Below are 25454 nucleotides of genomic sequence, written 5' to 3'. Positions count from 1 at the left end.
ATGATTTTTTTTTTAATTATGGAAACAAAATTAAGTATCTACTACCATTGCACTGACTTCATCTGCAGCAGTTAGAATTCTACAGTAAAGGAACAAAGTAATTAAGAGAGAGAATTCTGACTTTTAGCCTAATCTAGTGGATCAGATCAGGTGGATGGGAAAGCTATGACAACAGTTAAGAGACCAAAGCCTGCCTTATAGATTTTATAATAAAAAAAACTATGGTGAATGAAACTACCTTATACTATACTTTGGCCATTAATTAATCAAGTAGTATGCACATATGGGAGGTTGTAGGAAAAAATAAGCAGGCAGGTCCTGCTTCAGCATGCAGATAATACACAGCTTTATATCTGCATTTCCAAATCCTGATGAAAGAAGATTACATTGTTCTCTTTCTGCAGGGGCTGTGACACAAATAAACACAATTTGGCTGAAAATCAAGATGACATTGTGTGAGCTAACTGCTGAAACAACTGGACATTAAGGTAGATATATTTTTGCATCTTTCATCCAGGATGTATATTTGCCCTTAGCTGACTAAGGTCATTGCCTACAAGGTTGACTGTAGCCGCTTCTTAAACATTTTTTCTGCAGGAGTACCTTTTATCTGGTGCTTAGAGACTAAGATTATTTCTTTTTGATGCAGAACTTCCATTGACCGTATGATGAACTTGGTGTGAATCAATTTCTAAAATCCTTCCAAAAACAAAAGCTTGTTAGTTTGGTGGCCTGCTTCTTCGTTCAGCAGTCTCTCCCATAGGCACATAAAGCACAAGTTTTGTCTGTGAAAGACACTATTCCCAAGCTTTCAGTAATATTTCGTGGAATAATGCACTTACTAATCACGAAGGTCATAACCTGACCTTGACAAATCTCTTCAATATTTTTATCTGTGATCACCGAAGACACCTGAACACACTTCAGCTGCAGCTGATGAGAAGCAAGAGACTGGTAGGTTGGTTTTCACATGGAAGGACAGCTGATATGATTAATTTTTGTCCTTAATCAAGTATTCCATCTTTCAGGACAGAATGTGAAACTCCCCCCACCAATGTAAAAAGAGAGGCATAGACAAGACATATACTGTGATTATTCAAACAAGTCTATTTGAATTTCATTATAGCTATATCCTTTTTCTATAATTTCTTGGTTGTTTGTTGAGCTGCTAAACATCTATCAATGCGGATGCTCCTTCAGTGAAATATTTAAAGATCTGGTTTCATTTTAGTCAGCAAACGTCATTGTAGTAGACTTAGTACACTTTTTTGAAGTGAAGCTTGTATTCTTACAGAAGGACAGGGTAAGATTTTGACCCAAGAAATTGTAAGACTGTGTCATTTAGATGTGGCAAGAGAATATATGAAAAACTCGGAGTAAGAATTAAAATTAGTTGATGCAGAAAATCTGAAACAGAATTGAAGCAAGAGAGCTGGTCTTCAAGGGCTTCAGAGAAGAGATTTCCATGACAACAGAATACTTAGGTATGCAAATTAAGAAACAAAGCATCTCAGAAAATAATCAGGAAATACACCTCTGTTTCATAGAATAAAACCTGTACAGTTTGGGAGCACTGGTTCTGTAGGACAAATGTGGATGGGGAGCTGAGAAAGTAGGACCATTGCTGGCCAAGTTCCTTTCTCGCTTAAATCAGTACTATTCTTTTAATAATACTGCCATAAGGATGTATGTGGAGAGACCATACCTCCAGATTTATAGTAGTGCTGTGCTGTGACAGGATAAAAAGCTGTAGACTGTCTTCAGCAGTCATCTATAGAGCAGCTAAAACAAACATGTTAATGACAAATATTCCACTGATCTCTTCATAAAACTGTTCTAATATTTGTCTACCTTAGAAATTTTACCCTAAATTTTGACTGCTTCTTTGCTGCAGCCTAAGTACCTTTCTCCTGTACTGCCATTGGCCATGGAGAACAACTGATTACTGTCTTCCTTGGAGCAACCATTTAAATGTGAAAGACTTTTATCTTGTCCTGTAAGTTTTCATAATATTATACACAGGGATTAATGTTTATTGGAGGGGTTCCTATTATTGTATGTACTATGTTATATAATCTCTGCATAAGTATTGTAGCCCTTCTCCTATGACTCATCCTGTATTATTGGTCTTCTATTCAAGAGCTTTACTTGTTAATGAAAAGAAATCATATATATGATTTATATTCGTAGAGCTCTCTGTTATCATAGGCCTCCCATCAGAGTTATCAAGCTCTGCCTTAAAACATTTGCCTTTCCTCCCATTCATTTTGGAAGGGCATTCCAATACTTGAATTCTTTAATGCTTAGCGACTTTTGTTTAATATACAACCTAAATTCATAGATTATAGATAATACCATTTTTTCTGCACCCAGCATTGACATTTAACTGAAATAGCTTTTTTATTCTTTTACTCTCTTTTTACCTGGCTGATATTTTTATATAGCAACCATATCCCCTCTTCTTCTTTTTTATATGAGAATGAACGAGGTCTTTTAGTCTCCCCATATAGATTGGGCTCATTCAGAAAAGAGTATTGTTGCATTGAAAAGCGAATTTGGCCTTATGTCTCTGTATTTAGATGCAGTAACAAAAGATGAGATTACTGTCTTTCCATATTTCCATAAATGAATCATTAGTGCCATGAATCTAGAGGAAAGATTGTAGGAACAAAATGAACTGAAATTTTTTAACTTTGCATTAATAATTAATCTTTGATATTCTATGAACTGGCTTTTGAGTTAGCTAGGACTCCCTAGACTTTTTTCTTAAAGCCCTATCATCTGGAAACACTGTGGATGCAGATTTAAAAATGGAAAATATGAAACCCTGCATTCAGTTACATCCTGTCGTCGGCTGTACAGAGCACTACTGCTCTCTGATCTCCCTAGCTGAACATAAAAGCCATTATCCTTTCTGCTGTTATTCAGTTTTTCATGAGAAATGATGTGTGAGGTAAATAGGAAAGGGAAAAGGAAATGAAGGAGAGACAGAAAAGCAAAGTGGGAGAAGGGTTTACCGGAGCAGAGTGCAGAATTATCTGATGAGAATGGAGGATGAAAAGCAATGGGAAGCCAACATACCGCTGAATGTAAAACTGCCAGAAAGAGTGTTGAAAATCATTCTGCCATAAACTGGCTCAGTCTGGGCAGTCTCCTACACCAGGGTCAGCTCAGGTGGTTTTGTTGCTCTTTTTTGTTTGGGTTTTTCTTTTTTCTGTCTCTTCTGAGCATAGGACAGATTGCTAAGCAGGTATTTCACATAACATCATAAAGTCTATGATCTATTTTATATAAAAAATCTATAGATTTTCCCCTCAAGAACATAGGTTAGATATTGAATAATTACCCGACATTTTTCCTCAGCCTGCACCTGTCTAATGGACTGTTTCTCAGCTGTGTGTCCTCTGAAGTTGGCTACATTTCAGCAGCAGATGATTTTGCACCCAGTATTGTTTTATTTTTAAAATCTTCTGTGGCTGTCAGGTTAAGAATGAGGTGCTTAAAACCTAGAGTGCTATTTTTTATATGAAATTTATGTAAATATGAAACTATATATTGACTTAGGTTTACTAATGAAACAACTTCAGTGACAGTCTAATAATGATAACAAACAATTTGACAACAATTTAGATTAAGTGATACAGATTATGCCAAGGAAGTCTTCAAGCAGCACATCAAAGTTGTGTTGAATATTACATGTGGGTTTTTTTTAAATATAACCTTGTCTTAGTTTGTAATGACTTTAAAAATATCTGTAGCATGGCTATTATAAACCATGAATCACAGTTGGAGCGAGATATAAAACCACGAGACTCTCACAAATCAAATCTCAAATGTCTAAATACTGACATTTAACAATAAAGCCACTCCCGTCACCTGCAATACACTGAAGTGAAGCCAGCAAATGAAGATACAACAGCAGAACAAAAGAGAAAAAAAAAAAGCTGGATTTTAGGTCTGAAGGATCAGAAATAATGTACTTATTTCCCACTGAAACTGAGTGAAAGGTAAGCCCCTACTTCCCTGAGTTTTGTTTTAAAAGCCACAATAAAGAAGTCAACCCATATCTTGAGTGTTTTACATATGAAGGTAATATTTAAATTGGAAGGTTGCTAAATGATTTTTTTATCTTCTCTTTTTGGTTACCACATATAAATTCTGATGTGTTACTTTTATGGTAAGTCGAATTGCTTCCAGTCCCTACAGAATTTATTACAAAATGTTATTAAAAACCCCCAACAAATTGGCTTTCAAGGAAAGGAGGCTCTTACCCTTTCTTCTCACCATTTTAGAAATAAAGTCTGGTACTACTAAAAGCCTTTTTTTTGCCAAGTTCAAGGGCTGACCTTCATTGTTTTTTGGTATTTATTTCTGTGCAAGGATAAGGATACACTTTGCATAATGTTCCTTTGAAGAAGTGTCTTGTTAAGGTTTAATAGGCACAAAAATGAGAATATTCAAAATTACTCTTTCTGAAAGCACCAATACTCTCTAAAACTAAAGTCTGTTAGTAGGAAGTCTTGAATATTGAAGCTCCACTGTTTCAGGAACATGTAGTTTGTTAGTCCTCTGTGACACCTTTCCTACACTTACAATCATATTTTGTATTTTGAATTCTCCCATATCTACCCTGTGGTGGGTCAGCCCCAGCTGCCAGCCAAGCACCTGCACACCTGTTTGCTTACCTTCACACCTAGTGGGACAGAAGAGGAAATTGGAAGAACAAGAGGGTGAAAAGTTGCAGGTCAAAAGAAAGACAGAAAAATCACTCAGCAGTTACTGTCATGGCCAAAACAGACTTGGAAAGTTTAGCTAAATTTATTGACAACTTTAATTATTTACTTGAGTATTGGGAAGAAGAAAAATATCTAAAAAATTAAGGAAAGCACATTTTCTCCCCCTTTCTGGGCTCAAATTCACTCCAGTCATTTCTTTCCCTTCTTTGTTCACACTTCAGGTTGTAAACACTTTCTTTCAAGAGCTGCTCCTTTATTCTTACTTGCTTGTTCTGGTCTGCTATGTGTTTATCCATGGGTGATAGTCCATGGGCCTTAAGTCCCTTTGGAAGGGCTCCAAAATGGAGCACCTCTCCTCTTCTCTGACCTTGGCACTGACCCTCTCATTCCCCCCTCCTCAGCATCTTGTGCCCTTCCTTAAACACATTTTCCCTGAGGTGCCAAGTTGGCTGATGGGCTCAGCTGTGCCATGCAGTGGATCTGTTGGAGAGTTCTCTGGAACCAGCTGTCTGGCACAGGGCAACCCCAGCTTTTCATCACGGAGGCTACCCTGCAACCCGCCCCAACAATCCCATAAGAGGGGGCCAGAGGACTCCCAAAGGTGTCAGAGACTTCTCATTTTTATCAAGTTACTTTATCACAGACACTAAATACTTGAGTGTGGCCAAATTACTGTTAATGTTTTGTAATACAGAATACACATAAAGTTTTTTTTAGGATACACTGTTACACTGAATGACTTAAAAATAAATAAAATACATTTCTGAGAACAAAAATATGCCTAAAATCTATTCTAGCATAAAGAACACTTTCTCTCTCATGCCTGAATAAAAAATAGCAAAATGAAATTTTATTACTTTTTGGAGGAGGAACAATATTTGTCCTAGAAGTAAGTGACAGACTGATTTAGCTGTTGGGTGTTTTTCCTTGTGAAAAACATTGTAAGTGACATGCAGTCACAAAGTATAACCTAATGATGAATTCTTCTGGGAATCAAGAAAGCTTCCACCTGGAGGGCCATTCTCCAGCAGAGGAAGCACTGCAAAAACAAAAGGTTTCTCTGGAGGCCTAGAAAGTAACATGTACATGTTGAATCCTTTTGGCTTATATTTGTTCTATTCAACTTCTTAATTATAAATTATTCAGTTCCTTAGCGTAAATATAATTAGGGTAGCTGAGCTACTGTGTTAACCCACTGCTGATGTCCTGGAACCACAGGTGAGGGAGCAGAACAGACTGAAAGAGCTGAATCTTTGAGTATTGAGACAAATTTTCTGGGTCTGAGCCTTTTGTCATCCACACAAATAGGTAGGAAAAAAACAGGTCTTCCCCGATAAGAACATGCTACCACTAGAAATTACGATGAATGTTTTTTAGTCACCAAAGATGATTTGTTTTTCTCTTCTGGAAGAAAATACCTCCTTGATCATTATTCTAGCTTTGTGATTTAACACTTAATTTTACATATTACATATTTTAAACAGATGTGGAAATCTGAACTTGGACACGCTGAATCATAATTATGTTAAGTCTTTCCAATTAGTTTACATTTGAGGCAAACAGAAATATGCTGATTCAGATTCTAATTAAAGAAATTAGATGGAAACTACATTAACATTTTCAAGAAGAAGAAACTAAAATTTTATCATAAGGGACTGAAAGAAACCTTCATCTATACATGGACGTATTAAATAATGCTTAAGGTATTATCAACCTTCAGCTCCAGAATAAATATTTGAAATAAATGAGTAAGAAAGGAAGGAGTTACATATTTTGAAAAGTAGAAACTAGAATGAAACTTTATATTCGTAGAAATACAATTATATGTCAAAATGTAATTATATAGAAGGGATGAAATCACAGTTGATGTCAATTTTTACTGAATGTTATATAGAGCAGATACATGGGCTTGACATGCTAATTGGAGGAAACTTAATCAGGTTTGGTAAACAATAAAGAATTTGCCCTTTAAAGCAAGTTTGGAAAAACCCCACATTCTGACGTACATTTTGTTTCACATAGAACATCAGAATGATATGTATTTAATCTTTATGTCTGTCAATTACTGCCAATAATTGTCATAATCAGGAGTTAGATAAAATTAAATCAGGTGCTGAAAATCTGCACAGTTCTATAATTACCATGGTTCTTATGACCCCAGAAAATTTTATACATCTTTATTAACTGAGGATTTTCCCAGGGTCTTTTTAAATAGGCTTTCATTTTATGTACTGCAACCCTAATTTGTAAGTAAATGATAAATAATATGCTAAAATTTAAATCTCACTGGCAGTGATGGTGAAAAAGGGAAAGCGGTATCTACAAGGTAAGAAAAAACAAACAGGTCTGAACAACCAAGAAATGGGAACATTTAAAAGGAAGTTAGAGAAAGAAGTTTTTCTAAAACAAGTATTTAAATCTGAAGAGAACAAAAAGGAAAGAGTATGCAGAGGGAATTACTTCAAGCAAGGCCCTTCAAGAAGAACAGGAGACGAAGACCAAGTGGACAGAAACAAGGAGAGCAAGCAGAAAAATAAAGCAGATGAGACTGAGAGAAATATGCAGATTTATGGAGACAGTTCAGTTTATGTGGGTCACTTTCTTTATTCTTTGCCTCAGACACAATTGATCATAGAATTGACACATGCTATGTTATCTGTACAAACCAGGTAGGCACTTCTGGCACTTACGTTCTGTGTTGCGCTGCATACTTGTAATTCTTTCTAAGACATGAGATGAACCTATAGCTTAACTGGCAACTGCAAAGGTATTCTTGATGTATTACTACCATTCCTGCCTCAGTTCACTCTATTATGACCAGCTGCTCACGCATATTTAGAGTGTTTTCATAACTCACAGAGTTATGATACAGTGTTAGTGTAGAGCAAAGGGAATTGCCAGTTGTAAATCTGAATTGTCTCACTCTCAAAATCTATATATGTGATGACAAGGACTCCTGCAAAATTCTGATAAATTAGAGTTTTCTGTAAAGTTAGCTTCAAAGTAAGTTCAAATAATGATAATAGAATAAAATCCTGATCTCTCTTCTTACTACTTTGAATTTTATGAGAAGAGCCATATTCTGGCTATCAGAGGATTCACCTTACAGAAGGGAAATATTCTGAGGTCATATGGCACATACAGTACTCTGAATCCTGTCTCACTACAGTCTTACCTAAACCTCCATCAGTGAACGTTTTTTTATCAAAAAAGAACACTTGGCAGAAGCTACTCATCATCGTGTTGTTCTTGGCCAGTGTTATACTAACCTGTGGTACCTCTGTCCATTCAAGACTTCAATCATTCCACCATTTTGGAGTCGAAATAGACATCAGTTTGTCCCATGGAACAGAAGAAGATAAAAGTCCTCTCCCAAAGCATTACTTGGCAATGTGGTAATGGAATTACTTCTTCATATTTCAGCTTATATGAATTTTAATGATGAAAGTTTCAAGATAATAACATAAGATGTCAAAAATAATACATAAGGTATTAGATAGGTAAGCCTACAACCCTTATGTGCTTTGAAAAAAATTACTGTAATGAAGTCAATGAGAAGAATTGGGATTTCCGAAACAAGTCACTATTCATAAAGGAAATCGTAAAGATAACTGAAAAATTATCTGTGTAATATTGAACTAGGAGAACTATCATTATGGAAGCATTTTCTAATGGTGTGTCACAGTAGGCATTTATAAATTAGAGGTGTTACGAAGGTGCCTTATAAAAACCTTTTTAAGCCCTTTCAAAATGCACCCTCGGGCTCAGAGAGCGCTCCCAGCCTGGGCCAACCTGACAGAGGCGTTCGCGGATCGCAGCTGCGATGGGAGCTCCCCTGTGCCGCGGCTCGGTGACGGTCAGGGTCCCGGGCAGCCTGCGGCTTACAGGTGATGCGGGAACCACCTGTGGGCTCCCGCACAGCAGCGCGGGGGGCCGGCCCAGCCCTGCCGGACTCTCGCTCGGGGCTTTCTCCCGAGCCGGCCCGGGGCGCAGGTGCCGGCTCAGCCCCGCTGCGGCAGGAGGAGCCCAGAGGAGCCCGGCGGGGCAGCGAGTGGAGACGGAGCCTTCCCCCGGCCGGCGGGTGAGGAAGGAAGGGGTCGAGGCGGCGCCTCCGCGGGCGAGCGCCCGGAGCCCCGCGCCGAGCCCGCCCCGCGCCGCGCGGGTGGCGGGGGAGGCGCCGCCGCCAAGGCGGGGCCCCGCTCCCGCTCCGCTCCCGCTCTCTCCTGCTCCGCTCCGCCGCGCCCGGCCCCGCTCCCGCTCCTCTCCTGCTCCGCTCCGCCGCGGCCCCGCTCCGGCTCCCGCCGCCCCGGCGCGGCGGTGCTGCCGCGCTTTCCCGCCGCGGCTCCGGGCGCCTCCCGCCTCCAAGCATGGACGTGAGGAGAGTGGAGAGCATCTCGGCGCAGCTGGAGGAGGCCAGCTCCACAGGCGGTAGGGCGCGGGCAGCGCGAGAACGCGATGCTGCTCCTCGGAATTATTTGGGGGTCTCGCCCCACACCTTCGAGCAGCAAGTCTGGCAACTTGGCGCGGGGCGGGGAGGGGGGAGCTGCCTGCCTGGGGTAAACACACCTGTGCAGTCGGGGCAAATGTGCGCGTGTGGCTACAGGGACAGTAAGCAAACGCTTAATATCTGGGATCTCGGGCTAAGAAGCTCTCAGAGCTTTGCGAATCCCGCCCTAAGATGCCTGCTCAGACCTAGCTGGTACTTTTGCCTTTGCTGAAATGACTTAGGGCTGGGTATGAACCTCCCGGGCAAACCATGCACAGTTCCCAAGTCCCAGGAGGTAATTTTGGTCAATCCCACTTACACCTCCCTGCTTTGGTCTCCATTGTACCTTTCTGATGCTTAAATGACAACTATTTGATGGAGACCAGCTTCTTCCGGTAAGCCAAAGGCTGTGTGGTGTCTTTCTCTTCTCTATATCTCAAATTGCAGTTGCACATTCACCTGAGAAAGGCTAGAAGAGAACTTGAATTTTAGGGAAGGAGAGAAAGCATGCTTTGCTGTCCTCCACGGTGATTGTGACTCCTGGAGTGTTAAGAGTTTTTTCCCCAGTTATTTAGAAATAAATCTGCTTGAGTGCAATGTGTAAGAGGATGTTGTGGAGGAAGGTGTTCATTTCAAGGTATCTGGTTAAGCAGAAGGTGGTTGGACAATTAATGAAAAACTTTGCAAAACAGGCAATCAAAACCAGGAAAAACTTGTTTTCTTATAAAAGGTGGAAAACTATTTCACGTTTCTTGCTGTGTAGCTAGATTTCTTATAAACTCTGTGATGCCAGTGTAGAAGAGCAGTCTTACCAACAAGTTACTTGAAAGACACAGTGTAATCCCACCCTTTGCTTGATTTCTGATGCTTCAGAATCACCTAAAAGAGGTTCACAGCCACATGTTCTCTGTTGGATTGTACTTGATTTTTCTTTTTCCTTAATGTCCCAGCTTTTTTAGTGTGTTAGGGTGTGTAGCCCTTCAGATAAGATATTAGAACATCTACTTTGGGGATGGGGAACTTTTTGTAATTGACTGTGCTATCAGCTCAATTGTTTACTTAGTCGTTATTGGTATCCAGCAAGGGGCATAGCCACCTAAGTGTTGTGATACTTCTCACTGCTTTCCAGATCCAAGCCCCCAATTAACCCCCTGTAATTAAGGCTCTTCCACAAGTTGTAGTTAAGGCTCTTCCCTCCACGTACCACTGTCAGCCTTACAGCTCTAGTCTGTTAGAGGTCTGAAAGTCAAACTGTTTTTCCGTTAAACATACATCATGAGAGACAAACACTGGGCAGGCTCTTAGCTACCTGTGCAACCACCATGCAGGACTGTTCAGGCTATACAGAACAGGTCATAATTTAGACACAATGGATTTGCACAGCTGCTGTTGAGGAATTATTTGGTTTATGGATCATTATTATAGGTGTTGAAGCATAAAGAGAGTTTAGAGCTTACTATTTTTCTTATAGGTATAGTTAGCAGTAACAGCATCTATAAAATACGGGGGAAATATGATCTGAATCCATGTCATGCAAGTAATATAAAATAGAAAGATGGTATTTTTACAGTTGAGCTTCACATTAGATGTGTTGTCCATTTTGGTTCTCTTAATATACAAGCCCAATAACTGTTAGAAATTAATGACAGCTTTATTTCACTTTAAGCTTGCAATGTTGAGAGGCATCAAGATACACTTTTGCACTGTTTTAGAATAAAAACCGAAATCTGACTGAAACCTTAGTTACTGTAGGAAAAACATTTCTTGAAAATAAGTTCTTACGCTAGAAAAATAACATGGAAAGATAAAAATGACAGAGCTGAAAGGAAATACCTCCTTTCTTTTGGAGAATGACAGACATTAGATCACCACTCAGCTTATATCTCATCACTAGCTTGATGTGATGTGAAGCTAACAAGTGTCTAGTTTCACTCCTCTGGGCTTCCTCCTTTCGTAAGAGAGCTCATTTATGTTCATCGTTCCACAATTTTGGCTCTTTTTCATCAAACTTCTCTCTCCTCTCTCTCTTCCTGTCTCCCTCCAGGTTCCTAAACTTTGAACTCATTTTCAGTACCACCAGCATTTCTGAGAGTACCAGTCTGTTGGATTTTTAATAAGGAAGCATTTGGTGGATTTTTTTCTCAAATAGAATCAGTGTTTAAAATGTTAGTTGTTTTTAAATGGTAATGCCTACAATAGAGTTGTTACAGGGATTTGATGCTAGTGTATGAGAGCCAGAAAATTAAACCAAAGAAAGTGTGACTGTTCCTCAATTTAATTTTTCCAAATTAAATGAAGCCCAAACAACACACAGGCAGATTAAATTATGAAAATTATTAATGACAAAGACAACATTTTCTACCTTTTAACAGGTAAGAACTCCACCTCCCTTCAGCTGCTCTTCCCCTTACATTTACTCTTGCAAGTTGCAGAGCATCTTTTAATTCAAGGGCATTCAAGTTAATGTCAATTGGAGCACCACTGAGAGTTGTTGAAGTAACAGAATGTGTCCCCTCTTAAATACTGAGCCATTGTAAGGATGAACTGTTTCATCCCCCCTGCCCCATGAAACAGCCTTTATCAATGAGATAGTTGGATTTGTGGTAGTGATAGCCAAAACTCATCTGCTGCAGGGCAAAGGCATGCAGTGTCTTTGCAAAATGAGAAGAGCAGAAGGAGATTATCAGTAAAAGTTTGTGTGGGTAAGAACAAGTTTAATCACAAAATGTCCCATGGGTTCAATATCTAGGACAAACTTAAGCTGTTGGGAATATAAATATGAATAAGACTTTATCACAGCAACTGGTTGCTTTGCTTTAGGGTGTGATGAATTCAGAATGGGGATTGTGCTGACCACTATACCCATCCTTATTCAAACAACAGAAATGTTTACAGAAGCCACGGTGTCGTTTATGACAAGTTTTGAAGATTTTCTCTGATTAGACAGGGCAGTCACAAATTTTTCATGTCAGGAAAGAGGCTGTAATCTCTACATTGTGGACAGAAGATAGACCAAAGAGTACTATTAAGAAGTGTTTATCCAACTTCAAGTTTACTTAGAGTGAAGTATTCTCTGCTACACCTCTGAGGGATTCTTGTGCAATAGTGCTCACGTTTGCTTCTAGTGAATGACTTACTCTTGTTGTTTGAGGCATTCTTAGAAGACAAGGGAAGCAGTGCTAAAAAGGACAAAAAATTACGTATTGAAAAAGCTGAAAATAGAAATTTAGGAAAGGAGATGCTAAGAAAAATCATGAAAGTGATTAAAAAATGTCATGGAAAACAATTACAGGAAAAAAGAAAAGGTAGGAGGATGGAAAGAAGGAAACAGCTTTTGTATCTCACACCTTGAGACACAAAATTCATTATGTATTGGTGGTATGTGTTGGACCGATTTCTTTATATCCCATTTGGGATTCATCTAACACCATGAAAAACAGGCAGTGACTATCCCAGTGATTTCCATCACTACTCATATCAGCGTGAAAGCTGTCAGGAAAGATAGCGGTGTCAAAGCCTAGGAGCTCCATCCAAAGAACATGCTGTCAGTCAAAAGTCAGTGTCACGTTTTTATTAATGATCTCTTTTCTCTAAACACTCTTCATCATTGGACAGTTTCAAGATTCATGTGGACAGGGTGCTGGACCATCTTGTCTAGACTAGCGTTTCTGTGCTAGAAATGCTGCTTCCAAATGCCACATTTTTTGTGTGAAATCTGCAAATACACAAGGGAAGGAATAAATTAAATGGACTCGTGATCTAAGAAAGGAGGTATATGTATCATGCACTTGCAAATAGATGCAAATATTTTAAGTGTAAAATATACATTCTGCTCCTACAGGGTGGGAGAACTGTCTGCGGCAAAAGCCTCTGCATAAAGTTTGGATTCTGCCTCCATTTCTGATTCCTCTATTCAGTGAGTGTGTAAAGAAGTGCAAAATTCTAGTATAGAGTCATATTTGATGTAAATGCTGAAAATACCTTGGCTTTCCATCAAAATCAATTTTAAATCATGTAAATATAAATTTTCACAAAATACAGCTTTCTTATTCATTATTCTGTGTTTCAGGGTTACTACCCACGATCAGAGAGTTGATATATAAATAACTGAACATCTGGACAAGTTTCAGGTATATTTGGCCTAGAGAACTGATGCTTCCCAGGTGTTTTTAGACATCAGAAAATATATAGAGGCAGATATGGTATCTAGCAGTTAGTGTAGTCATCTAAGTATCTAGTGTGTGTCATGGAAAGCTTTTACAGTGTATCAGATAAGCACTTAGGACTTCTGCTTTGGGTTGGAGCTGAATATTTGATCCGTGCAGCATTCAGCTGTAATCTATCCCATCTCAGCCTCTCAGTTTGCCATTGTGATTTATTCGTAATCTTTGGTGCTTGAAAAAGAAAGTATCTAAAAATACAACAACGCCTGATTGCTTCACTCTTTCACAGATATATGCATTACTGCCAGGCTGTCCTACTATCCTCCCTCCACCCCCTCCCCAATTCTGCTTGTCCTCTCTTTCTTTCGAAGACCAAAATAGACTGTATTTGAAATCTTCCTTGCCAAACAATGCTGGCCATTTGTTGTCTCCTATTAGCAGAGGCCATTACTCCTATTTGAGATGAGAGAGAAAACATTGGCACAAGGTTGTGGTCTTGGAGGTCAAGGAGCTAAATCAATTTTTCAGTAGTTGTAGTCAATATAATCTGAACCAATTGGAATTCTCTTCTGTATTAGCACACACTTTAATTAATAGGCTTGAGCCTATTCTGGGACATAAGGAGTGCAGATATCAAAGCCTTCATTCTTTGGAGCACAGTGTGGCAGTGCAGGTGGAGATAGTTAATAGGTGAGGTTAATGAGATAGTTCATCTCTGTGTTTGGCCTGAGCTATAATGTGTGGCTGCATCAAAAGGAAATGAACAAAAGGTTGACATAGGCATTAGTTTTTTTGACAGTAGTTGTCTTTCAGAATCCTGGTTTCTCTGGCAAGATCTTTGCTTGCTATTGCTTTGATGGCTAGGCAGTATTTGGTCTGGATTTCCCACTGAGTACACCAGGTGGAATGTGGAAGAGAAGCAAAAGTGTATGGAATATATGTTTTTTGAAGTCTATATAACTGTGGAAAGCATGGAATCCAATTATTTTGTGGTGTTCTTAATACAATTACAAAATAATAATTACAGGAGGCTTGGAATCATAGATCATAGTTTGACCTTTTTTTTCACATTATTTTCCATTCTCACACTCTACAGGAGAGATCATTTCTGTGTTATCACCTTCATGCATGCTGCAGCAGATGAGGTTGGGCTCTAGACTTGCTTTTATGAATTTGGGAGATCTGTAGACAGCTATAAACTGGCAGCAGTTTAAAGTATGGAGTTGGGTTGAAAGTATATTGAATCCATTCACCTCTAAGAATAAACCCAAACACAGAATTTGAACACATACTGTGTTTTATTTCTGGCAGCCCAGCAGAGACTTAATATGATATTAAAAGGAATTTTCTGTAAGAATTCTGAAAATAAATATAGTGTTTCTCTTTTATATTCTTTTTCATATGTAAAACAGATTTCTTTAGAGGTGCAGTTTATAGCTGTGATCCCCTGTTGTATGTTTATAATTTATACTGCAGCAACACAAACAGTGGTATAAAAGTTATAGGTGCTTATGTGTCTACTGGAGAAATGAAATACAGGTGGAAGGCATGATAATAGGGAATTTTAAAATATAAACACTTTGCCCTGTTAAAAACAATGATTCACATTTAAATGTTTGGATTTTATTATAGGAGAAAATATCTTTGTTTGTATACGAGGTGTGTTTCAGCAAATAATGTGTAATCCCCAAGCACAGTTAAATGCCTAGCACTGTACAGCACATTCCAGCAGTATGCCACGAAGTGACTAAGTGGTGACAGCTTAGAAAGAGTTATTCCAGCTTAAAGGCTTTGACTGTTCTAAGACACAGACTGCAAGGTTGTTGCTCTATTTCATGCAGTCAGTAAGAAAGGGTTTGCTATTTTAATGATAGGAAAAAAGACCAATTTTGCTGATACCTTTTCTTGTTCTCACAATTTTCAGTTACCTTTCCAGCAGAGAGAATTTTGATGAATATCACTGTAGTCATTAGGCTCTAGTATAGTAAATCTTCTCATTATTTTTGAATCAAACTTCTGTTAATAAGCCAGAAGAAACATTTAGGATTTATTAGAAAGGTAGACAGTAACCATAAAGTGTGATGATGGGTCTGATTCTTCGCAGTGGAAACAACCAGAACAGCATTTCATCACAGTAAGTCGTCTGATTATCAGGACTATTCCTAAACCCTTTCATACCTGTGGAAATAATTGCAATGAATAAGGATTTCTCATTTTTAAAATTAAATGTAGTTATTTGACTTAGAACTTTTTATTATAACATACAATGTAATGTCATTAAAATACACTGAAAGACAATATTGTGCCAAACAAAGGGTAAACATTATATGAAGAAAAGATCTATTCTAAATGGACAATATCCTAAATACTTGAAGTAAGTTGGAAAGGAGGAAAAAGTTTGATTTTTTTAATTTTAACATACTTATGTGATGCAACTTGAAATTATGATCTTTTGAAAGTCACACTCTATATATAACATCTGTGAGATACAAGCATTATTGTAAATGAACATTGAGGTTTGGAATTTTATAATATGTAGAGATGTCTGTGTTCATGCTAAATACCATAAATTAACAATCTATAATCGTATTATCAAAGTACCTGGGCCAGTACTACCATAATGCTTTTTTTTTTTTTTTTTTTGCATGAATGTTGCAGCCACAGTTTCAAAGAATACCGTAGAAAGGACTGACCTTTTTTGAGACTGTTTTATTGTGCCAAAGCATGTTGCATCAGCCACTCCTTGGCATTTTCCAGCAGCAAGTGCTCCCTCCATGTCCAGGTGCTAAGATGGTCCAGGGAACCCCCATTGCTGGCAGGAATATCCTTGGCTGTGTGCATGTGGTTTCCCAGTGCAGATGGTTGTTGGGAGAATGAAAAGTACACTGTGGGATTACAGTCCCTGCCTGAGCAGTTAAAAGAAAGAAGAGGACAGAGATCAAGGAATGCCGTTCATGTGTGGGGCTTCAGTGGTATCTGAGCAAGTAGACTTGAGGATCTGCTGTTCTGTTGCCTTTAGGTGGAGATAATTGAATTCTGTTTATCTTAAAATAAGTAGGAGAAAAATCCTTAAAGAATATAATATATAAATAATATGAAAGAATATAATATAAAATAATATAAAATATGTATATCAAGGGGACCCAACCATAGAATCATGTTTTGCTTCACTGTGTGCTGTTAGCAGTATGATAGGTGCTTCCTCAGATCACCATAGGTCTTGAGTTTTGACAGTGTAGGTGGTTTTAACCAGGTGATACCAGATGTCCTTAATCATTCTGACTACACTCTTTCTATTCTGTGTATTATTTTCCATGTTGATTTATGGACATTTGAGGTTATTCTGTTGTGCTCTCTGATGCAGCATAATAAAAAGTATCACCCGTTGTAATGCTGTCAACAGAGAAAGATAAATCCAGACTGTTTGTTCCAGGTGCTGTGTGCTGGCAGCATCCACCTGCTGGTAACTGAGACAAGTACACATTAAAGTTCATTGTTATTTTTAAAAAGATGCTGTAATTGACATACACACACTGCCTCTTAGGTGCTGCCCTGATTTCTGCACAGCCAGGATCTGCAGTTTACCAAATCCAAGATACCTAAGGAAAAAAATATAATAAAACAAAGTAGATATGCAAGTTGTGAGGATGTGCAGTATGATTAAGATACAGAGAATTTCATGCTGTTGTTTCAGTAACTAGGTCTACTTTATATACTGTGTCATTCTTTGATCTTTATGATGGTGATGAAGTGGGGTTTTCCTGTTTTGCTTTTTGAAATATGCAACATTGTGCAGTCATCTCCCAGAACTGGGAAAATGAGCCACTTCTGTGGCCGGGATCTGTCATTGTTTGCTTCAGTCTCCGTCTCTACGACTATGAATTTGTTTCTCTACATGGGAGATGGGAAAGAGGAGGTCAAAGATCAGGATGGGTTGGTGGATAGATGGTAGGTTTTGCCCTTTCTGCCTGCTATTACATGGTGATGAAGATTCTCTTTGCAGGAGATTGACAACTCCAACTCTTTCAGGCAATGGCTCCTACTTCTCTCTCTCCTTGTCACTTAGAAGGTACATGTGAACCCCTCTGCTAAATGAGCACTTTCTCACCTGTTTTGTATAATCTTTTTCCTCAGATGGATGTCATTTTGAGGTTATGCTGCTTGATTATCAATGAAAGGAGAGGAGAGGAGGTAATGCCTCCAGTGTAATTGGTAGGTTTCTAATGCATGTTTTATATAAAATGAAATTCTGATAGACTTGGAGGAAAAATAGTAGGTGGAGGTTAAGGTGAGGAGGAAACAGACATAACTGAGGGGATAATGACCTAGTTCTTTACATGGCACATCTGATGTCAAGTTTCCCCTCTAGTACATTAAATCTTTATTAAAAATATGAACTAGCAGGACTTAAAATTATACAGATTCATACTTCAATATCTTGCTTAATTACTTAACTTTCAGGGTTGAACAGTATTTAGACATTATTTAGACTCATAAAAATCTTTGTGTCAGTTACACCTTTTGTTTGCATTCAGCTAATTTTCTGATAATAAAATAGAGAGAAGCAATTTTGTATTTCAACATAAACTTATAAAGATCACTTCCTATATCTAAGGTCTTTGAGTCTCCCTAGACTTCTTAAGAAGCAGTAACTTTTCTCTTTCCTAAAGGTATGGAAGATGTTCACCTAAACCCCACGTATTCAAAAAAACAAACCTCTACTCATAATTTAACTGTATGTTTTACTTTACTGCCTATGCTTAGAAAAAAGCAAGAACATTTTGACCTGTTCAGAGTGGAATGTAAAACTATCTAAAAGGTGTCAGTAAATTTCTAATATCTTATTAAGTGATGTTTTATCAGCAGTCACTTTAATCAACAGCACTTAAATTGCTACTAGGCAATCTATTAGGACATTTTCAATTAAAGAATTCAGAAGAAAGTAGGCTTTTTTGTGCATGTTTTTCTTTTCAAGAACCCAAAACATTAATGATGTGTTTTCGTGTAAGCTACATCACAAAGAATGTGTACAGAAATGCTGTCAGTTAAGAGACTGATTCCTCACTGGAAAAGAATAAGTTAATGGCATTATTAAAGCACTATTTGGTAAGTAGCAACTTACAGTGCTGTTTGTGTAGACAATATATTTTCCATTCTGCAGGTGTAGTGTTAGAATAAATGTGTATTCAATGGTAAACAGAGTTCATTAGATGAACAGATACCAGTTTCTTGTTGTAATAATACTAAAACAATGGTTTCACATTCCAGGAAGGCTGCGTATTGATTAAAGCACCTTGCACTTAAGCAATTAATATAGATCTTTTGGATACATCAGTGCTTGTTTCATTATGATTAAAAGCCCTGATCTTGCCAGTACAGTGCAGCATTTGCAACTGAGAATCATCCTGTTACCCTTAAGAAAGGTACTTGCTCATCAGCGTTTGAACAGGTGACTTTAGTCCATCAGATTCTGAAACCTATCACAAAGAAGGGAAGAAACAAAGCTTTTCTCTCTCCCTGCATAGTCCATAATTTCATAAACCAAAAATGTGGCTGTAGAGGATACACAACTATAATGACAATACACCTTGTAATGTTAATGTAATCTTGCCATGCTAATATAATGGAAAGGAATCAGAGAAACAAATAGAGATATCTAAAGAGAGTCTGCTTACCTACTCAAAGTACTGGAGAATATTTCTAATTCGAATCACCAAAATGGCAACTTCTAAGAATCACTTAGAATTTGCTTTCTAGGAAATAAAAGTTGTTAAGGGAATGCTGAGATTTTTGTGTAATATTTTCATTTGGGAAACTTGTATTTTTATAAAATATCCCAACACTACTATAAAGCTGTGAATTTTCTGGCTGAGGACAAAATAAATAGGCATATACTCAGTCAAGTTTCTATGCCTTTGTCTCTGAATGCTAGGCAGACAGTGACTAACTGGGCTGACTACATACAACTGTATGTAATCCAGACAGCCTACTCAGGGCAGAAGGCTGATGCAAAATCCAGCTCAAAAATTCCGATACATTGAATTTCATTTGTACTTTTCAGATAAAAGCAATATAAAACATGGAATCATTGAGAAATAGTTTGGAAGAGAAGTAGAGAAGTCTTTCTTTTTACCCAAGGCAGAATTCAAATACTTACTTATGTGGTCGTTCAGATAGCTTTTTGTTTAATGTACTTACAGTTCTGGGTATTTGCTACTGGGAGCTCCATGACATTGCCACTTAATCTATTACGGATTTTGTCTTTCCTGCTACAAACTTTTTCCTAGTTCTAAAGTAAGCCTTCTGACATTTAAAGCCTGATACCCAAAATGGATAAAATATGGTACTGAATAGGACAAAACCATTATTTGGTATGTCTTAAATTTTTGTCTTGTTTATACTTTAATGTATGAGCTGCTGTCCTTTCCACAGCAGCCTTCCACCTGTCCTCAGCCTGTGATGTAGCATGTTCAGCAGTGGCAGACTTCCCAGATACACAGTTGTCACCTAAACAGTTTTTTTCCATTCTGTTTCTACAAGATAGATTATTCCTCTGGAAATTTACTTGATGTCTTGTATATTATCCTTTACAAATGATAGCTAATTTTTGAGTGCTGCTTTTCATATTCTAACTTCCAAACTTGTTGGAAGTTTACTGACTACAGTGCTTGAAATTGGAGTATTAAAAGTAGGGTACAGATTTCAACTTAATTTCAGGTGTTTCTGCTTCACATAAAGAAGAGATTCCAGTTTGCCCCTGTTGATGGTAATTCCTCCCATCCTAAAAGAACTCTGTAGAAGTTATTGCTTCCATAGAGATGAGATCAGCAGCTCCCAGTTCCTCTTGAGTCTAAGGAGAATCACTGTATAGTGATTTACATCCTTGCACTGCACAAAGTTTTTACCTTTGTATGAAGCTACTCTCAAAAATTTGGGATGAGGTAGGAATCATTGTTTTGCTAGAAATAACAACCATTAACTTTCCCTCATTTCTATGGGAAGCTTGATGAAAGACTGCAGGGAATCTCAAGGGCCTCCAGAACTTCTCTTTTATGATCAGAACAGATATTCCAAATAAATAAAATACAGAAGCACAGCTTCAACTTGCACTTGCTTTCCAGCTATTTATTGGATTTGGATCTTCAGAAAGAAAACTTTGTCAGTGACCTTTTTATGAACTCTATCTTTTCTAAGAATATTTTAGCTCTTAAACATTTGATATGCCGCATGAACTTCTTAGTTCTCTCTTCCATAAATAAAAACTGAAGACAGTTACTTTAAACAATTTTTTAACATGAAAAGTCAATGTCACAGGCAATAGCAAAGCTTTTGAAGTTTCAAACACTTCTTATTCAGATTATTTTTATCAGTGCTGTACCATCTCACATTTGATAAGATGTGCCTCCGCTTTTATGAGTGTCTTTACTAAATGTTATTATAATGATAAAATAGGATGTGCTCATTTCTCTCTCATTTTTCAAGGCTGATGTATCTAGGAGGCTTTAGTCAAGAAAGATGTCATATATTTCAACTTTTATACCAGCTTAAGCCTTTCTAGTTGTGATTTTTGGTGTACATACTCCAAAAGTATTTAACTTTTGTCCACTGCCTGATTAAAACCACCGTTAGAATGGCACTAGCATACAAATGACCATAGAGGATTTATTATCTGTCTTTTCCAAATGCATTTTTATACTTTGATAGTTTAGGGATATGGTTCTTTAAGCTTGTAGTTCCAGGAGAGTTCTGTGATAACTGGTCTGTGGATGTTAATAAATTAAACTGTATGTTTGAATTCAGTTGTGAGATGTGATAAAGCTGTTTTAACGAGCCCAGGCAGAGACTTTTATCAGGCAGCCCTCTGGAGGCATGGAGCTGGTGCTCTGGCTTTAAAGCAATCAGCATTCCTTTCATTGGCTTTGCTGGGAAAATTCATTTGTTTTTAAACTTTCGTTTTTACAACTTCTGCTCGTAGAGAAATCCCTCTGGCCTCCGTGGTGTGTAGGTGAAATTCACTGGCAGTGAAATCTCCTGGGGACGTGCTTGTCGACTGAGGTTTTATAACTACAGAGGGTGGAGTGGTCTGGCAGGAGCACCCCCAAGCACCCTGAACTCAGCTCTGCTGCTCTGTCCCACTAAGGACTGTAGAAAAAGTAGAATGGAATTTAATGAAATTCCTTATTATACTTCAACTTATTCCAGCTTGAGCTGTCAAAGATGTTAGCAAAAGAGCTGATTGATTTATTATCAGGGTTTTTTTACCCTGAGCAAAAATAGCATGTAGATGTTTAAAACAAAGTTTGTTATTTTCCCCCACTCCTCCCCACCTTCCCAAACTCTTCTTCCAGTGTCTGAGCATATGGTTTTCTCTAGGATCGATAGATCTTCTCTTGATGGGTAGATAGAGGCATCCAGACTAGATGTCACTGCTAGAGAGAGCATAGGCCAGTGAGGATACTGACATTGCAAACTTGGGCTGTCCCTGAGCACCACTACGCTTGACCAGTCCAGATCTCCCCATGGAGGACATAATGTACCATATAGTACACTATAGTACACTTGATTTTTACATTAATATATAACATTATCTTCTTTTCTGTGCACTTGGTGATTTCACACTATTTTGATTTTGGTCTTCGCTTACTTTGCTAGCATTCATCACAACTAGTATATTTTATACTAGGTGACATTGCATGTCATTGTCTTCATGGCATTTATTCTCCCTTTAAATTTTAAGTTTTCTACAAGTTTATCAGGCTAGCATTGCCCTATTCCTTCAGAACAGTTTTGTTGACCTTAGCTGGATATAAAGTACACAGTGAGTGAGTTCTATTTGTTGTTATTCCTGTATAACTTTTTATTAGTCTAATCATTACTCTTTTATTAAATTCCTAAGCCAGTAATCACGTGCCTTTGATAATACTGAGAAGGGGAGAACTACATTATTCTTGGATGATAGGTTCACAATGCTTTTTGATTAGAATTCTCACCATCTTAAAGTAAAATTACTGGACATTTTCTGAAGTCTTGAAGAATAATTCACAAGTGACAGAGAAATGAAATTGAGAAGTCTTAGTAGAAAAATAGTAATTTCGTCAATCTGTGAATTTGGGCTATGCTCAAATATGGGAAATAGTAGCTCAGAATAGCAGTGTGAAATGGGGCTAATGAGTAATAGTGAATAAGAATTTTTACAGGGTTTCACTTCAGACTAGCTCTAGTCTAGTTGGATTGACTAAATGCCTGCTAATATTTTTAGTGCATTAAGTGAGCTTCTGGAACACATCTACCCGTTTATTTTCACCTGAAAGAATCCACGTTGTGCATTCCAAGTGCATTCCATGATGTGAACCATTATGGGACTTCTGACAGTATGTTCCTGATCTGAATGGAAAACCTAATGTGTCCATATGTCAACACTGTGGGAATTTTCCCATTCTCTGGGTCCCAGAAATTGTGTGAGTTTGTTGTAGCACTTTTTATCTCTTTTACAGGATTCAAATGTGATCCTTTCTAGCTCAGGGAATTGATGGAGACTTGCTTAGGTACCATCCTAATATTTTAGGGATGTTTGTTAAAGATTAGGTCTACTTATTTTAGGATTTACTATATTAATATCACCAAAATTATGTCTTTTTAGAACCAAATTTTCTGTCAGAGATTTTCTTAACATCTAATCACAATCACTAAGCATCAGCTTCACTGCACAGTAGCTGCTTCTCATTATCTGATAGCTGCTATCACTTGCTTGATTGACAATTTACAATTAATTCTTTTTGTGTGTACTCAGGCTGCTCGTGTAGTAGTGACTGTAAAAGCACATGTGCAGAACATATTACAGAACTGCCATCAGTGAAATGCCTTCTTGAATAGGAAAATGTATAGCTGTGTCAAAAATAAACATTGGAGATTTTAAAAGCAGAATACATATGATGTGTACTACAGTTTCAGTGCTAGACTTGGTAAATACAGTCTTAGATTGGCTGTGTTGCAGACAGTTCCGCATCCTAATGCGGACACATCCTGGTAAATTCTTGTAATTTCTGTGTTTCAGGATGCATTTGCTTTTCCAGAGAGAATATACAGAGTCAGTAAAAACCCAGAGAGAAAATTAAGTCAATAGCACTGCAAATAGTAATTTGACTATTTGCGTGACATTTGACTATTTTTATAAATTATGTTACTTCACGTTAGTTTATTATGGCACTGGAGTCAAAACTTTTAAAATACTGGGCCAAAGTACAACTTGTTGAATGTTTCAAGACTGTTTTTGAGTTATTTTGGAGTTTGAATGTAGCCATTGGGTAGAGTTTTCTTGCCCACTATGGCTTTGAAGTCTAGTATTAGCACTGTTTGCTAATAGAAATAGCCACAATGCCAAATTAACTTAATTTCATCTTTGCCATATTTTCAAGCTCAAAAACTACACCTTGCAATTTCTTGAATACGGACCAGATGACCTCTAAAGGTACATCCCATCTCAACCATTTTGTGATCCTGGGACTGAAATGGACAAAATTTTTTTTGGAAGTGTACATTAACTGTAGTTAAATTTTTTGGGGTACTTGTGGATTTTTCTTTGTATTTTTCATCTTTGCTTACATTTCTATGCATAGTCTTTATATAGAAGTTATTTCAGGAGTGGCTCTCACAGAGGAGAAGAGAAACTGGATGAATATTTTTAAGCAAGTGGCAGGGAAGATTACAGTTATATATTAAATTGGGAGTGGTTCTGCAGTGCAAGATGCACTTAACCAACAGTTCATGGGTTGGAAATGAGTGGTTTTAGGTGTTCAGCATTAAGTAATTCAGTTCTCAGCTAGAGCACTGCACAGACACACCAAAAAGTAGTTTTCTTTAATATATACTCCAAGATGTAGGCACTCAAGCATGATCTACCTGAAGCTAATTTTGAGAATGAACTGTTGAGTTAATATAGTTTCCTTATCTGTTAAGACTTCTGCTAGTTTTGTACGCTTTAGAATAGGATCTATTCTTTTTGTCATTTCTCTAGAGCTCTTGATCTGTCTGTTCAACCTTGTTGGTTGCCTGGTTTTTTGAAGATCCTTTAGAGGCCTAGGTGAGCATCCATAGCTGGAGGTTTGAGCCATCAGTGTGGAAATGTTGGATCTGTACGCATATGCATGAAAGGAAACAAAAATAATTGCATTTTCTGTTTCGCTGTGTCTGTGTGTATTGTGCTTGATGGTGTTGTGCATCTATAGTACCCCCAAAATGAACTGAGCAGTAATATAAAAATACTGGTGTAGGGTAAAATAAAGATACTGGGGTTTGCAGAATTTTTCAAAACCTAAGGCTGGGATGCCTGCTAAGCTGTCATCTTTTCCCAGGGAAAATGTAAACCAGATTAGGGGTTCTAGAGCTCTTCAGCATTTTTCACTTTAAGTGATTTTGAAAGTTTCCTATGTGTTACAGCCCACAGCAACAGCATCTAGATATTACATAATGACCCACTTAAGAAATGCAGTCAGATGCTGTAAGACTGTGCATTAACTTGCATAGAGGAGATGTCTCCAGTGAAGTCAAAGAATTTTGCAGTTACTAGTTGAACACAGGGAGCTGCTCAGTTGAGCTTAGGTCAATATTAGCCTGTTTTATAAAGAAAAATATTTGGTGATTGTATCATACTATAAGCCAGAAAATTTTCTTCTTCATCTTTAGTTGAAAATACAGGAAATTTTCACCTAACTTGAAGTTTTGTCTTTAGTGCTAGGTGGGATACTGATATCCTGATATGGTTTTGTGTCTGGTTTTTTATGCTGATGGAAAAAGGAACATTTAGTTCTTAAATTTTATTACTAAAAACTATTGTGTTAATGAAAAACATATTAAAATGTTTGAAGCAAAAGTATGAACTGAAATGTTCGTACTTTTCAGACCTCTCTTCCTTGTAGACAAGAATGGTATTGCATAAGACTTGCTCATTCTTAAAACGTAGTATCAACTTAACATGGTTTGCAAGCATTTGTTGCATGAGTAAAAATTAAGCAGAAAAACCCCAACACACACACACACACACACACACACACACACACACACACACACACA

At 37.7% G+C, this 25454-nt stretch overlaps 1 protein-coding gene across 2 annotated transcripts in view; it reads left to right on the top strand.

The window, feature by feature from the left end:
* Positions 1-9033: 9033 nt before the first annotated feature.
* Positions 9034-25454, top strand: part of KCNIP4 (potassium voltage-gated channel interacting protein 4) — a 407041-nt gene continuing 390620 nt past the window's right edge. Inside the window, exon 1 of one of the 2 annotated variants that reach the window (XM_027642611.1) lies at positions 9034-9164. In XM_027642611.1, the coding sequence (XP_027498412.1) occupies positions 9104-9164 (61 nt within the window). In that variant the 5' untranslated portion in view covers positions 9034-9103. The remainder of the gene's footprint in view (positions 9165-25454) is intronic. The other variant, XM_027642605.1, reaches the window with a different exon arrangement.

Source organism: Corapipo altera, unplaced genomic scaffold, assembly GCF_003945725.1.
Source record: "Corapipo altera isolate COAL_440 unplaced genomic scaffold, ASM394572v1 22, whole genome shotgun sequence".
Taxonomy (NCBI): Eukaryota; Metazoa; Chordata; class Aves; order Passeriformes; family Pipridae; genus Corapipo; species Corapipo altera.
This window is presented reverse-complemented; position numbering and strand designations above follow the sequence as displayed.